Source organism: Neoarius graeffei, chromosome 10 (genome assembly GCF_027579695.1).
Source record: "Neoarius graeffei isolate fNeoGra1 chromosome 10, fNeoGra1.pri, whole genome shotgun sequence".
Classification (NCBI taxonomy): domain Eukaryota; kingdom Metazoa; phylum Chordata; class Actinopteri; order Siluriformes; family Ariidae; genus Neoarius; species Neoarius graeffei.
This window is the reverse complement of record NC_083578.1, coordinates 81,462,239-81,477,948: the sequence shown is the minus strand read 5'-3', so window position 1 is coordinate 81,477,948 and position 15,710 is coordinate 81,462,239. Positions and strand designations below refer to the sequence as shown.

The 15,710-nt window shown below is 39.1% G+C and overlaps 1 protein-coding gene across 4 annotated transcripts in view; it reads right to left on the bottom strand.

Moving 5' to 3' along the window:
* ptpn18 (protein tyrosine phosphatase non-receptor type 18) overlaps positions 1-15,710 on the bottom strand; it is a 113,082-nt gene that overhangs the window by 23,705 nt on the left and 73,667 nt on the right. For 3 of the 4 annotated variants that reach the window (XM_060932400.1, XM_060932402.1, XM_060932403.1), the window contains 2 exons: positions 7,922-7,949; positions 5,274-5,366 (listed from right to left, as the gene is read on the bottom strand). In XM_060932400.1, the coding sequence (XP_060788383.1) occupies positions 5,274-5,366; positions 7,922-7,949 (121 nt within the window). The remainder of the gene's footprint in view (positions 1-5,273; positions 5,367-7,921; positions 7,950-15,710) is intronic. The other variant, XM_060932401.1, reaches the window with a different exon arrangement.

Here is a 15,710-nt window from a genome sequence, read left to right as displayed (position 1 = left end):
GATCACTTAAGGTAAGGGACATGAAATTAGTTCGTTATATAAGAAAGTTCATAGTAAAAGAGTTTGTTATAGCGGTTTTGCAGTGTAACTGTTAAGTTTACAGTATATTGTTGTATGTTCCCAGTCATATACTGTAAATCTTACAAATAAAATACTTGCAGATATAATTATAGTAAAAAATAAAAATAATCGTAAAAAACATTTAAAAATAATAAAATGAATAATAAAATAATAAAAATTTAGTATAAAATAAAAATAATCATAAAAAAAGATAGATAAGTACATTTGTTTGATGCAGGATACAAAAGTAGGTTAAGTGTCTTGCTGAAGCACCCCACAATGGCAGTTTAGTCATGGTAGGATTTGAACACACAACCTTCTGACCTGTGACTCAAACTTAAAGTGTATATAATGCCTTACTGTGATGTTTTAAAATTAATATATATCATTAGTAACGACCAAAATGAATTACTAAAGCAGGGAAGGAAATAATATTAATTATTTGTTATTTTATTATCAAGCACAAAACTAGTGATAAATCGCGGCTTCCGGATCTCGGACAAAGGCAGCCTTGCCTCAGGGCTAATCTCGCATGACGTCACGTGTGGAACATCGGTTATCTGGGTCATTTCCGTTCATCTGGGTCATCCGTTCATCTACTGTTGTTGGAATATTACAAAAATAATGATGTGAAAGTGCCGAGTTGTGTTTGGATGTCGGGATTTCCACATTACGTCACATCCATAACGGAATTTCGTCACATCCATAACGCTGACTTTTCCTTCCGAAACTCTGCATGAAATACAAAATATTTTAAACAAAGATTTTTTTAATATTCACCTTGGACCCCTCTATCAAACGGATATCTCCATTTCGACATTAGGTTTACGATTTCACAGAGTTTGATAAAAATGTACAGTCACCCAAGAAAAGTGATCCTTTTTCTGTCACATCCATAACGCATCTTTTATTGGCATTTTCCGGCATGCCCTAGATGTATTATGGGAATTGTTCTTGTTCTATCACTTCTCCAGTATGGTACAGCCTTAAAATATGCAACACCTGTTTAAATACTGGGAGACAATAAAACATGCACTGGGTCATTTGTTGCCATTCTGAGTTCAAGTGTCACGTCCATAACGCTGGAATTGCTCATGTTCAAATCCATATAGAACAGGACATTTAGTTCACGAATTTCCAAGAAATGACAGTGTGTGAGGTTTGTGCAAACGAAGCAGGCAGATTTCATGTCACCTACTAATACTAAATCCGATTCATTAAGTGTTCACCACAACCAGAACGACGACATGGGAATTATTGGAGCAAAAAAGGAACCCATTTCTTTAATTAACATTTGATCTGACATTTGGACAGTTTGTCGATTCCCCTATTATCACCCACTTCATATTTTCTGTCAGTAATTACACTGAATAAGTGTACGTTTTAAAGATTATATTTCTATATTTATTGAGGTACATGTAAATATTTTCCCGATATTTTGCAGTGGCCAGCTTAGAATAAAAATCCACAAACCAATCTGTGTTTCCAAATCTCTCTGGCTGGTGGTGCGCTATCGGCGGTGAGCGGGACTGTCGTGAACTGAGTGAATTGGCATCTGTTTCTCATCTTGGGGGCTTGAAAAGATCACCATTTACTCTGGAATATCCTTGATAATCATCCACCCCTTCATTCGACATACAAGAATCCCAATCACTATCAGAATTCTCTCAAAAACGTGATTCCATATCGAGACCGGTCTAACCACTGCTGCGCACGGGAATGAAACTGATACCTGGATCTTTGTTACGCATGTGACGTCACGCACCCCTTTGGGATCTTCCGGTTCAGTCTCGGCGGATTCCGTGAAAATCGGCGACTTTATTGATTATCCACTAATTTATGGCCTTTTGGATCAGCTATGGTTCGAAAACACGTGGTCAATCAACATAATGATTGTTGCTTTGTACAAGGAGAAAAGTGTGGTTTAGGGGCATTACATACACTTTAAAGGGGAACTGAAGGCAAATTTTTTTATTATCAAAATTCTATTTATCTCATTTTATTAAATATCGGAATGCATTTTTGATCACTATTTTGTCGCTGCTATAGCAAGTTATGAGTGTTTGAAATATGCTCTGTAATACATCAGTCCATACGTCAAAGCGATGGCCGTAAACGAGGTTCATTGAGACCTGTGCGAGACATCGTAGGACGGAAGTAAAACGTACAGCGGAAATCAAAGTGACCGACATCTGCCAACGTTGTCAAAACACGCGCGCGCCCTCTTTCGAATGCTGACGTGATCAAGCCGGAAGTTTTGTTTGTTTTGATAGCGATCAGGAAAGTTTGAAAAAAGTAAACAGTAATCGTCATGTAAACTCGTTTTTGTGCAATATTTCGTTTGGAAAACAGTTTTCAAAATGGCGGCACTGACACCTGGCTGACACTTGACGTTTCGAAGTCTCGCACGAGTCTCGTGAAGATCGCGCAGATAAGCGACGCCCACCATGGACCAAGCGAACTAAATTCAACACGGCTAAAAACCGAACAGGCCGATAAGTATAATATTTAATTGCGATTAGTTGCTAATACGAGTCATGATCAAGTTACTAAAACCGAAAACGTAATTCAATAACACGTTAATTAAGAAATAAAACAAGTTTAAAAATGACTTCAGTTCTCCTTAATCCAGTGAGCCACCACAACTCACACAACCCCCTGCACCGATTCTTCTACCACTGAGTGAATAAATTACCGAAGTTTTTCCGAGAATATATTGTAAAGTTAAAAGTCAGCACAAGGAGAATTGTTACCATTCCTACCCCTGCCAAAAACTTTAAACACCCCACTATACATTGTACAAGAACTGGTCATTTATTACTCAGTGAAGTACTTACACCTGAACTGATTTACAAAACAGTGTGATTGGAGAAACCAGCAAAAACTAGCAATATGAATTACTGTTTATGTAACCAAGCAAATTTATTTTAAGGTTGGCCTGAATACTCGAGTCTGGACTCGGGGCTCAATCACGGGCGGGGTTCATAATCGCCAGTTAGGGTTTACATCGACAAAGTCCTTCCAAACCATGGCTAATTAAAGAGCTTCAGTCCTGGTGTCTGGTTTAATACGTCAATAACTGTAATAACTCGTTCCCCATGATCATAAAATAGAAACAAGAAGGCACATGAGACATGAAACTAATGTGGTTACTTGGCATGAGGTGGGTAGGTTGAAGTGAACCCCGCACCATCATTTTAAAGGTTATTTCACACCAAGATTGGTGAAAGTGATGAACACTGTTTTTGCATCCTGAAGTGGTCCAGAGATCTGATCCCTGATTTTCTTAAAAATGGTGGTCTGAGGTTTGCTTCAGTCGAACCATGGCACAGTCTATATAAGGTGTGGAAGCTATTTGCACTCCAGGACGTGTGCCAAGTATTAATGTGACTGAGTCTCGTCACATCAGTTCCTGTTTGTCCTTGAAAGGTTATTATGGTGGAACAAGCTCTCGCACAGCGAATAAGCCAAGTCTTGTGTCTGCCTACATACGAGATCAGTTCCTTGCTGATGATGACGACGACGATAAAACCTGCATCCAAAAAGTGCTTTTCTTTGCCGCTTGAAAGTTGGTACGACCGAAAAATATTAAAAAGCAGCAAATGAATGAACAAAGTACAAAGTATTTTATAAATCCGCATAGACAAATGTGAGGTACGGAAGGATTTCCAAACAAGCCCAGAATCTCTCCTGAGTATTTGGACCAAGCGTGAAAGCATCCTAAAGGTGATGATACACGGGGCAACTATTTGGGGAACGTTGCCGGGCAATGGGCAACCAGGTGAGATACGGGGCAACTAATTAAGGCAACAGACAATTGGCAACAACCAATCAGATAAGCGCAAATCTATTGCCAGGGAGACAGACAGCACAAAGATGGACACAAACATTTTCAGCCTTTATTATTTCGCTCAAGATTGATCTGGGGCACCTTCGTTTGTAATCTCTATTACAACTCACAAAAAAAAAAAAATAATGAATCGCCCGTTATTTGTAACTTGACGCAAGAGAGCCAACACAGCTAGGGATAACTTTCAGCTAGCTATGTTAGCAAAAAACACCGCTAGTTAGCTAAATCCCATTCAATCTCGATAGAGTGGTGGTTCGCTAACAGTGTTCGTTTACACTTGGCTGAAAAAAAAAAAATTGATGTCTTAATTACAACCTGCACACGTCAAAGTAGATACCTGTTGGTTTTGTAAGCATTTGATGCTTAGAATCAAAATTCGCTGCTCGTACTCTGATCGGATGATCTTAAACAGTTGCCCAAAATGATCAAAATTGTTCAGATAGAAATTACATTGGCCAGTCTTAAGCCTAGGTCACAACCGGACGTACGATTTTTTTGGCCGTGCGATTTTTGGCGTTTCCCAAATCGCTGCGGTTTTTTTTGTTCGTGGAGAAAGACGCGCGTTGGCTGTAAGTTTGTCTTGCAACCTGAAAAAAACGTAAGCGCCCGTAGAGTTTGTTTGACATGACAAAGAACCTCTGCGGCCGGTCTGCGGCTCGAAAATCAGCACGTCACACGCGCGCCCTCCATGCGTTTCTTGCGTTTTTTGCACATAGACCGAGCGTAGGAGCACGTACGGCCGGTTGTGACCGAGGCTTTAATGGGAAGTGTCGAAGCGCAACTGCCCGGCAATATTGCCCAAAAAGTTGCCTCGTGTATCATCACCTTAAGAGACCAGGAATTGGATCTCTGGATCTGGCTCAAAAGGCTCGAACTGGACAGAACCTCATGGCTCAAATAGATCCAAGAAAGAAAAAACACGACTGAAGTATAAATTTAATTAAATGCTTTTTGTCTTTGATGATTGTGGTAAGATTTCTGCTCTGGCTTGTGTTCACACTTTTCCAAATGAACTAACGTTCGTGTGAAACTCCTCGAAAGCATCATAACCGCATAACCTGCGGATTTATAGAAACGTGTACGATGGAGACTACTGTGGGGAACCAAAAACCACGACGAAGAAGCTGTGTGTTCACTGTTCCATGTCGCATTTCACCGAGTTGTAACTAAAGCTGGTTCTTCTTCAGCATCAGAGTCAGCGTCAGCATCGGCTTCAGCTCTCCCCCATGTCTGAGTGACACATATGTGCACTGGCTTCCAGAATATTCATACAGGGTTCAGTGGTGGTCCTGGAATATCACGGTCCTAATGTGTGTGTGTGTGTGTGTGTGTGTGTGTGTGTGTGCGCGCGCGCGCTACTGACCGATGCCTCCAGGGTTGCACTGGCTGCTGCCGCTCTCTTTGATTGGGTTTGAGACGTACTCATAGTCATCATCTGAATTGTTGTGTCTGTCTGCTGTGAAGGAAACACACACACACACACACACACACACACACACACACACACACACACACACAAGGAAAACAGGTCAGAACATCAGAGTCGTGAAACCAGAGGATGGAGTTGTGTGTGTGTGAGAGAGATGAAAAGAGGCAGAGAGGGAACAGAGTTACAGAGAGAGAGAGAGAGAGAGAGAGATGTGGGAGCAAGAACGAGACAGAGACTGAAACTAATCTAACAGCTCTTCCTGTTTATTTCTTCACAGCACTTCAAACTGGGGAAGCTGATAGGAAGTCTCCAGAGGAGGAACGACCGCACCAGCAATCCAATTCTGTCTGTCTGTCTGTCTGTCTGTCTGTCTCTCTCACACACACACCTTCTGGCTAATCTAGGTAATTCAGAGCTGCACAATATTTTGGGGTGACACTTGATCTTCATTTGGAAATGACCTACACAAGGTTGCACAAGTCACTGTGTCACTTCATGAGTTTTAACACAAACCTTTTAGAAATCCTGCACCATGGCTTCATAAAAGATTTACACAGTTCTGTTCTGTTGTGACAGCCACATATGTTGTGTTTCCATTTCCCCCCATCATGGCAATACATCGCAAATATATAAAAACGGGATATAACATTATTATTATTATTATTATTATTATTATTATTATTATTATTGTGATTACATATTTAAATAATGTTGAGTGGTATATCAGATATATTCCATTCAGCTAACATGATACTGAACAAATCGAAGACGAGTAGCTGAATGGAATATATCTGATATACCATGAAAAAAAGCCAGCCAATATTATTATTATTATTATTACTACTACACATACACATTCCTTTCAGGTGTTCAATGCGTCTTTCTCTTTCAAAATTCTCTCAAAATCTTCCGTATTTAACGAAGCAAACCTGACGACCATGTTCATTTACAAATTGTCACAGTCGCTGGCTAGCACAGAAGTTTCACATCTCTGATGTGTCTCTTTTCCAGTTTTTCTATGTCCGTTGGTATGTTTTTCTCTTGTAAATATATGTAAAGAATATCGAATGAAGTTCTGGTAGCCTTTCAGGTGTTCAACGCGTCTTTCTCTTTCGCAGCAAACACAGAAATGCTTCTGCGCAGCGGAAAACTTTCTCACTGGCTATTCGCATCAGCTCTGACGTGTGACGTCATGTTGTCTTGACAACCGTGCAATATCGTAAACCATATTCAACGCTCATTCTGCATTGGGTAGAGTGATGTAATACACGTAGGATAAGCGATATGAGAACAATATTGCATGCTATCGAACCAAATGAATGAAACCCGCTAGATGGGAATAGAACACATGTTTTTATTCCTTCGAAAAAGTGTCCTGTATGGATAATAATAAGCAATATATCATGATTATTGTAGTTGCTGTTATATTTATATGCACATCCAATAATGTGGATGTTGATGATGATGATGATTATTACTACTATTAATAAAGCATAAATACATACACTTAATATTACTGTTTGTATTTTTAGATGTATATTAATATGTACATTAACACAACAACAATTATTATTATTGAGTTGTGTGATTTATCTATTATGTGAGTAAGCAAATAAAAAACATCATTATTATTGTAGTTATTATACTTATATATGCATGTTAATATTTAGACTAACTATTATCATTATTATTATTTTTATTATTATGTAGTGTTATTATAAATAAAAACAAATACATACAATTAATATTGTATGCATTTTTAGATGTACATTAACATAACTACAAGAACATTTATTATTATTATTATTATTATTATTATTATTGAGTTGTATGATTTATCTGTTATGTGAGTAAATAAATAAAAAACTATATATCATTATTATTGTCATTATTATATTTATATATGCATGTTAATATTTACACTAACATTATAACAATAATTATTATTATTATTAGTAGTAGTAGTAGTAGTAGCAATACTATTATAAATAAAAAATGCATACAATTAATATTATTGTATGCATTTTTAGATGTACATTAACATAACTACAAGAAAATTTTATTATTATTATTATTATTATTATTGAGTTGTATGATTTATCTGTTATGTGAGTAAATAAATAAAAAACTATATATCATTATTATTGTCATTATTATATTTATATATGCATGTTAATATTTACACTAACATTATAACTAATTATTATTATTATTATTATTAGTAGTAGTAGTAGTAGTAGTAATACTATTATAAATAAAAACAAATGCATACAATTATTATTGTATGCATTTTTAGATGTACATTAACATAACTACAAGAACATTTTTTAATTATTATTATTATTATTATTAGTAGTAGTAGTAGTAGTAGTAGTGAGTTGTGTGATTTATCTATTATGTGAGTAAATTAAAAAAATATATTATATATATATATATTATGTTTATATATGCACGTTAATATTTAGACTAACATAATAACAATAACATTATTATTATTATTATTATTATTATTATTATTATCATCTTTAAACTGTGGTTCGAAAAACAGAAAACTGAAAGTATATAATCTGTAAAGTACTCACCAGGTCCTTGTGGCAGAGATGGATACAGCTGTAAAGATACACAACAATCCACATCAGAACTTCAGAAACATTTCTGATTTTTTTTTTTTAAAGCACTTTTCATCTCGGAGTGTAAACAAATCCATTAAAAGATCCAATAAACTCTGGCAGAAGAACTACTGACTGGACAGGAATTTATTAATGTATTTTCTGAGTTACACTATACAAATCCATCCTGTCTGTGTTTCGGACTCACTCAACCACAAAATGACAAACTATAAACGCTTCTCTATTTCCTTCGACAGGAACATTAGACATTGTGAAGTGTGCAGAAAAAGGAAAGAAAAACAAGACAATAAAACCACGGGAATTATTATTAATCCTGTAGTAAAGCTACGTGTCAGTGTTTTCGTCGGACATACAGAACTCGGAGTTACAAAAGTTTTGGTAATGTTGATGTTCTTCGCACGTTTTTGCACGTTAATAAATCTCAATCAGTCAGAACTGACCATGAGTGTTCTCAGTACTGATGATTTTCATTTCGTAATGCTTATAAAACTCTTTAAAAGGCAAAGCTCACAGAGCTCTAAAGGATAAAATGATGACGAAACGGTGAACGAGCACCTTCGAAGGCCATGTGTCCATATAGCACATTTCTTTGGCAGATTTTTCTCCGTTTCTACGACAACAATGTCTTGACAACATATCGCCACTCGAACCGCCATTGTATGACAGACTACCATCGCCGCTTTGCTTTGCTTTTATTATATATAATGTTAGAATCGGGCGGCACGGTGGTGTAGTGGTTAGCACTGTCGCCTCGCAGCAAGAAGGTCCGGGTTCGAGCCCCGTGGCCGGCGAGGGCCTTTCTGTGTGGAGTTTGCATGTTCTCCCCGTGTCCGCATGGGTTTCCTCCGGGTGCTCCGGTTTCCCCCACAGTCCAAAGACATGCAGGTTAGGTTAACTGGTGACTCTAAATTGACCGTAGGTGTGAATGTGAGTGTGAATGGTTGTCTGTGTCTATGTGTCAGCCCTGTGATGACCTGGCGACTTGTCCAGGGTGTACCCCGCCTTTCGCCTGTAGTCAGCTGGGATAGGCTCCAGCTTGCCTGCGACCCTGTAGAACAGGATAAAGCGGCTAGAGATAATGAGATGAGATGTTAGAATCTTTTTGTGATCATTTCCATCTGAAACATTCTACAGCTCGGGATAGACAGACACGCCGACAGCAAGCTTCTCCGTTTTTTGGTTACCAGGGTAACGAGCCCCGCCCGTATAATCGGTTGCCTGGAAAGGAGCAACAGTGACGACGGCAGCGCCTTTCTGAAAAGTTCGACGATTTTCAACTAGAAGCGTTCAGAGCAGCCGGACAAAAAAAACAAACAAAACACCAGGACTCTCTGAAAAAAGATTTCGGATGCAGAAAAAATAGTCACCCCAGGTATGGACTGTACTGAATTTTCTAGTAATGCAGCTCAGCCACTGCAACGTGTCGGTGAATATAGACACGTTAACTCCTCCTCCTTTTAAGGACGCCATTACTTTAGTCCTGACTGAATAATTTATCTGAATTTTTGGATGCTAACTTTTTAAAGTCATTCACATGATTTTACAGCAAAATTCTCATTACGTTTATGTGTAACTGATGTGAATTTAATTACAAATTTTGATAAACTCCGTACATTTTTTTTTCCTCAAAACTGGACATTTCTTGTGTCCTTCAAATGATTTACAAATTTGGTCGTATTCAGTTCGATGACGAAACGTATCTCAGGTAACTTTAAGAACAACTTAAAACCAAAAACTCTCTGTTTAATCCTTGTAGCTCATCAGTCTCTTAAAGGACATCGTTCTGCTTTATCACTATTCCTCCACTAAAATGCACTGACTTTTTTTTCTTGCCTTTGAGTTCTGATCACGTCAAACTGAACTCGCGCACAAATCCAAAAATGACATCATGCCTCCTCTCCACAAACATCCCACTCTCATCTAGGGGAAATGAGCTCCAGTCCCAGTGATACCGCTTCATCGTAGCCGGATTGTCGCTGCCTCCTCTAAAGGCCGGGTTATATTTGACACATGCAAAAACAGCAGCAATGTGAACATCTGGAGCATTAACAGCAACATCCACAAGATGTCCCGTCAGAGCCAAAACATCCCTGTGCATCTGGCTTCCGAGTCGAGCTGTAACGTTTAGCGATTTCATGCACACTCAACATTCTGCTGTCGTCGTGACTGTTGTCATGAGCTGCATCTCAAATCGAAGACCCTTACCATACGTTCAAAATCTAGAAGATTCAGAAGACCGGTACTCAAAATAAACCTTTTGGTAGGGTTGAAGGCTACAAGAGAGGATTTTAGAAGTCAAATATTAACTCTAACAGGAAAAGCGCTCTGTGTTAGTTACTCAATCTGGAGTTAATGAATGAATGAAGGAACCAGAACGTCAAGGACGTAGTCGCTCATCTGGCCTGCCATCAAAACAACGCTGACGACCAAAACATCAAACAGAACTGAAATGTGAGAGAGGACCAACCTTCACGACAAATTGTTTACAACAGGAAAATCAACAAAGGACTACATTTTGTCCCTCAAGGGAAGATCTACCCAAAACATCCATCAGAACTGAATTCGCATGATAAATGAGACAGGAGATACAATTCTAGTCAGAAGAAAATGCATTAAAGCGAGACGGCCTTTCGATTTCATAAAAACGGCGAAATTTAGTTCCCTCTGAAATGTGGTCATTGTGAGATATGTTTCTTTCTGTAATATCTCACAAAATATCAGGCCGTTCTGTTCTGTGGCTGGGAAGTTATTTAATTTGAGAGGATTCCCGAGCAAATAATGTGCATGAAATTGCTCGCTTCGCGCAGTCAAGCAGACAAAGGAAGTCCGTGTGTGTGTGTGTGTGGCGCAGGTTTACCTTTGACCGTGCACTGACAGTTGGTCAATTCCATGTAAATGTCAACCTCACCATGCAAAAATAAAGCAACATGTAATACATCAAAACCACTCCCAGCAGGGCGTCATAGCTCAGGTGGCTAAGGCGCCATACCATAAATCCGGGGACCTGGGTTCGATTCCGACCCGAGGTCATTTCCCGATCCCTCCCCGTCTCTCTCTCCCAATCATTTCCTGTCCTGTCTCTACACTGTCCTATCCAATAAAGGTGAAAAAGCCCAAAAAATATCTTTAAAAAAAAAAAAAACCACTCCCAGAGATATCACCTAGGCCTGTATTTTACAGATGTGAATAAGTTGAACCAATTTGTAACCAACTTAATACGTCACTGTCAACCCAAGCTAAAATCAACTTTGATCATGTACAATTCTATATTATTGCCACAAGCCACAGAAATATATGCTAAAATCCACAAAACAGCAAAACAATAGCCATCCTAAATATTATTTAAGAACTTTGATAGTTTTAGCTGATATTTAGAGAGTTTTTCAAAGGGTTATGGTGGTTAAATTGCTGATTTTCTAAACATATGCCATGTCTATTTCAGACGCGTCACATCCATAACGGAATTTCGTCACATCCATAACGCTGACTTTTCCTTCCGAAACTCTGCATGAAATACAAAATATTTTAAACAAAGATTTTTTAATATTCACCTTGGACCCCTCTATCAAACGGATATCTCCATTTCGACATTAGGTTTACGATTTCACAGAGTTTGATAAAAATGTACAGTCACCCAAGAAAAGTGATACTTTTTCTGTCACATCCATAACGCATCTTTTATTGGCATTTTCTGGCATGCCCTAGATGTACTATGGGAATTGTTCTTGTTCTATCACTTCTCCAGTATGGTACAGCCTTAAAATATGCAACACCTGTTTAAATACTGGGAGACAATAAAACATGCACTGGGTCATTTGTTGCCATTTTGAGTTCAAGTGTCACGTCCATAACGTTGGAATTGCTCAGTTACATCATTCTGTCGCTAAACAAACAGCTGATCACACCGAGCTGCTCGCTGACTGCCGATATACATCTATTAGTTTGGTCCTGCGTTTCCTTTCCTTCGTATATAGACCCCTTCGCAGCAAACGTCATTCATACGTAAGCAGAAATTGCGCACGCAGCCTGGACCCAAAAAAGACTCAGCGATGCCTAGTTGTTGTGTTGTCGGGTGTCAGAATCGTAGCAGTGATGGGGTTAAAATGTTCAGAATTCCAGCAGGATCTCACCCGTTCCAAAAAATCGCCGACGTCTATGACTACAAGCCATCAAACGTGTAGACTGGGATGAAAGCGCGATCAAAAATGCGTGGGTTTGCAGCGCCCACTTCATCACAGGTAAGATCAGGCTATTTATTAAATCTTTCTTTTTTATTCTTTCTAGTCTTCGTTTACTGATGTAGCAAAATACTTTGGTAACGTTTGTCTGATTAGCTGGGTCATAGTTACACAATGTAATGAATATTGTTAGCATGTTAACTTAGCTTTGCATGCAATTTTGTTTGTAGGAGAGGTCTCGCTTGAGTCAAGCAGTCCAGATTTTGTGCCATCATTATTTGTGTATGCCGAAAATCACAATTTTAAAGCAAGGATGGAAAGGTAAAATTGTGTGCCCTCACTCTAAATGCCAACTTACGTTGACTGCTCTAACCTAGCTCCCGCCCCGTTCAGTTTCATTTCTGCTCTCTGCCTCTCGCTTTTTACGCAGCTCTGATTTCTCTTAGCTGCACTCTTTACACTATCATTCCTTTCATGCCATTACCTCCTGCAAATTGCTGTTTAGTGTTGGTATTTGCTGTTGTAGCTAAAGCCACATTGCCATCACATCACTGGCATAATTTGATTAAAACAAAATGAATATGAATGTCCCATTGTTAATCAAGTTGTACATGCCCGCACATAACACAATCATATGCGTCTAAAGACTTGTAGGCACGAAGTTTTTCGTGGGTGTACACTGAAGTCTTGTCAATAAGGTACGAGTATATATCTGGCCATTGTATACCAGGGAACTTACTAACATCGTCCGTCCACTCTTTAATTAAATACGGATCTGGTAGGCGATGTCCACTTGTTAGAGTTAACTTATTTATGTAGCATTCTCGATCTTGTAACGACAATTGTTTGGCATAATCTGACAGCTCATAATGCCGGTCTATGGGCAGCGCCATTGTTTCTGGGTCCAGGCTGCGCGCGCATCCTGGCAACGGTCGGTTTGTTTACAAACATGCGAAGGGGTCTATAACATAACGTCTTTTCTTCTTGCTTTCCATTACTGTCGTCCGTCTTTCACGTTTCATTCGCACACTCGCGTCCTCCATTTTTCTCTCCTGTTTCAAATTTGTATCCCACAATCATACATGTCAACCTATACGGAATGTCCGTATTTTATACGGATTTGATTCAGTAAACGTAGTATACGGGCGTATAAATAAAGTTATACGGATTCTTTAAAAAAACTTCAATATTTATTTAGAGCTATAATCAATTCCCACGATGATAAAAGAGCGCATAACATTTACAAACGTACTGTACAGCACAGACAGCCAGTAAAGAGTCTTATGAAATCGCGCGTTATCTTGTGGTAGCGAGACTTCGTTCCACTTTTGATCATGCGCACACCGCATTGCGAGAATCCCGCCAACCGTGAAGTCATAGACATATAAACATAGACGCCGCCTTCTGCGTAGAATCATACGTCATCCTCGCCGCCATATTGGATGTGGCAAAGTGGAGATTCTTCAACCGTCTCTGGTATAGCGTCTAGACAGTAGCCAAGAATAAAGATGCCTCATTCATGTGCTGCGTTTAACTGTACCAACAGGTTTACCGTCCAAACGAGATCACATGGGATTACCTTTCACACGTGAGACTGGAAAAATACTTTTCATTGTATTTGGTCATTATAACGTAATTTTACGAACAGAATTTCCTGACTTTGTGGCTAATATGAAGTCTCGCGCGTAATAGCTGCTCGGTGAAACCTGTCTCCAAACAACAAAGTATTTCCTTCGTAACTACGCTGATAACACTTTGTGTTTTTGTCAAACATTGGAGCTTTGTATTCATTCTGAAGGTTTATTGTTATTAATATTGAATAAAAAGTAACTGGGATATATCATTGTTAATTATCATTCAAATTTTAGGTAAATTATTTTAATTTGCATCTATACGGATTTTATAAGGGAAATACGGATTTTGGAGGTTGGTTATACAGGTTTGATTGACCAAAGGTTGACATGCATGCACAATGCCTTCGAACGAGGAAAGCCCACGAATACCCCTTTTCCACCAAATCAGTTCCAGGGCTGGTTCTGGGCCAGTGCTTAGTTTGGAACCGGGTTTTCTGTTTCCACTGACAAAGAACTGGCTCTGGGCCAGAAAAACTGGTTCCAGGGTAGCACCAACTCTTTGCTGGGCTAAAGGAAAGAACTGCTTACATCAGCAGGGGGGGCAGAGTTGTTAAGACCAACAACAATAGCAAGACCGCGAGAGGGTGCCATTTTTAAATAAGCAACGAGATATCATGGATGCAGTAAAGCAGCAGTCATCCATTATTGTTGTTGTTGCTTCTTCTTCTCCGTGTTGTTGTTGCTTCAATGTTCGTGCCAAGGTTTATGCAAACACAGCGACGTAACTGATGTATACAGCGACGTAACTGACGTATACAGTGACGTAATGACGTGGCTCCCCTTAGCACCCCAAGCTATGGAAAAGCAAACTGGCTCTCAGCTGGTTCGCAAGTTGAACGAGTTGTGAACCAGCACCAGCACTGGCCCCGAACCAGCCCTGGAACTGATTTGGTGGAAAAGGGGTATATGTGATGCATGACATAGTATCTTGAATTGGGTCATGGTGAAGCAGGAAAAAATAGCGGAGAATTTAAGGCCACATGGCCCTAAATTCATTAACTGTTCTATTTAAAAAAAACTAATAAAAGTTTTGGAAGTCTGTGATTCGAATTCAGTAGCTTTCGGTCCACTAAACAAAAATAACTGGGTGTCGGGGAAAATTCTTTTTATGACCTACATTTGAAAAAATCTGAAAGGCAGTCTAGCTTTAAGCTGACCTAACATGCTTGCAAAAATTGACAATGCAATGACCAAGTTTTGTGCAGAAGGTCTAGTTCTTTTAAACAAAACACTCAGAACCGAAATCCCTTTAGAACTGAAGGAGGGAGGAGACGCGATTTAACTGGAAATACAACAAGAAATTCAACAAACAAAGGACCAAGTTTTGTTCCTCGAGGGAAGATCGACCCAAAACATCGATCAGAATTGGAATCGGGTGAGAACTGCGAGAGGAGATACAATTCGAACGAGAAGTCCGAAAACTCGTTAAGGTGGCCTAATTAGCAGTTCGTTAGCAAAAAAATTTGACAATACAATGACCAAGTTTTGTGCAGGAGGACGAGTTCTTTCAAACGAAACAATCAGAACTGAAATCCACTGAGAACTGAGGGAAGGAGGAGGCACGATTTAACTGAAAATAAACAAATTGTTTACAACAGGAAAATCAACAACCAACATCGATCAGAACTGGAATCGGATGAGAAATCAGACATTCTAGTGAGAGGCCTGGAAAACGTGTAAATTTGGTTTAATTACTAACTCGTTAGTCAAAAATTTGACAAAACAACAACCGAGTTTTGTGCAAAGTAATGAGTTCTTTCAAACAAAACAATCGGAATGGAAATCCGTGGAGAACCGACGGAGGAGATACGATTTAACTGAATCGTGGACGACGGACAGGCGGACAGACGACGGACGCCACGCCATGGCAATAACTCATCAGGCTTATGGACAGATGAGCAAATAACACACATTTAACTCACATTTATT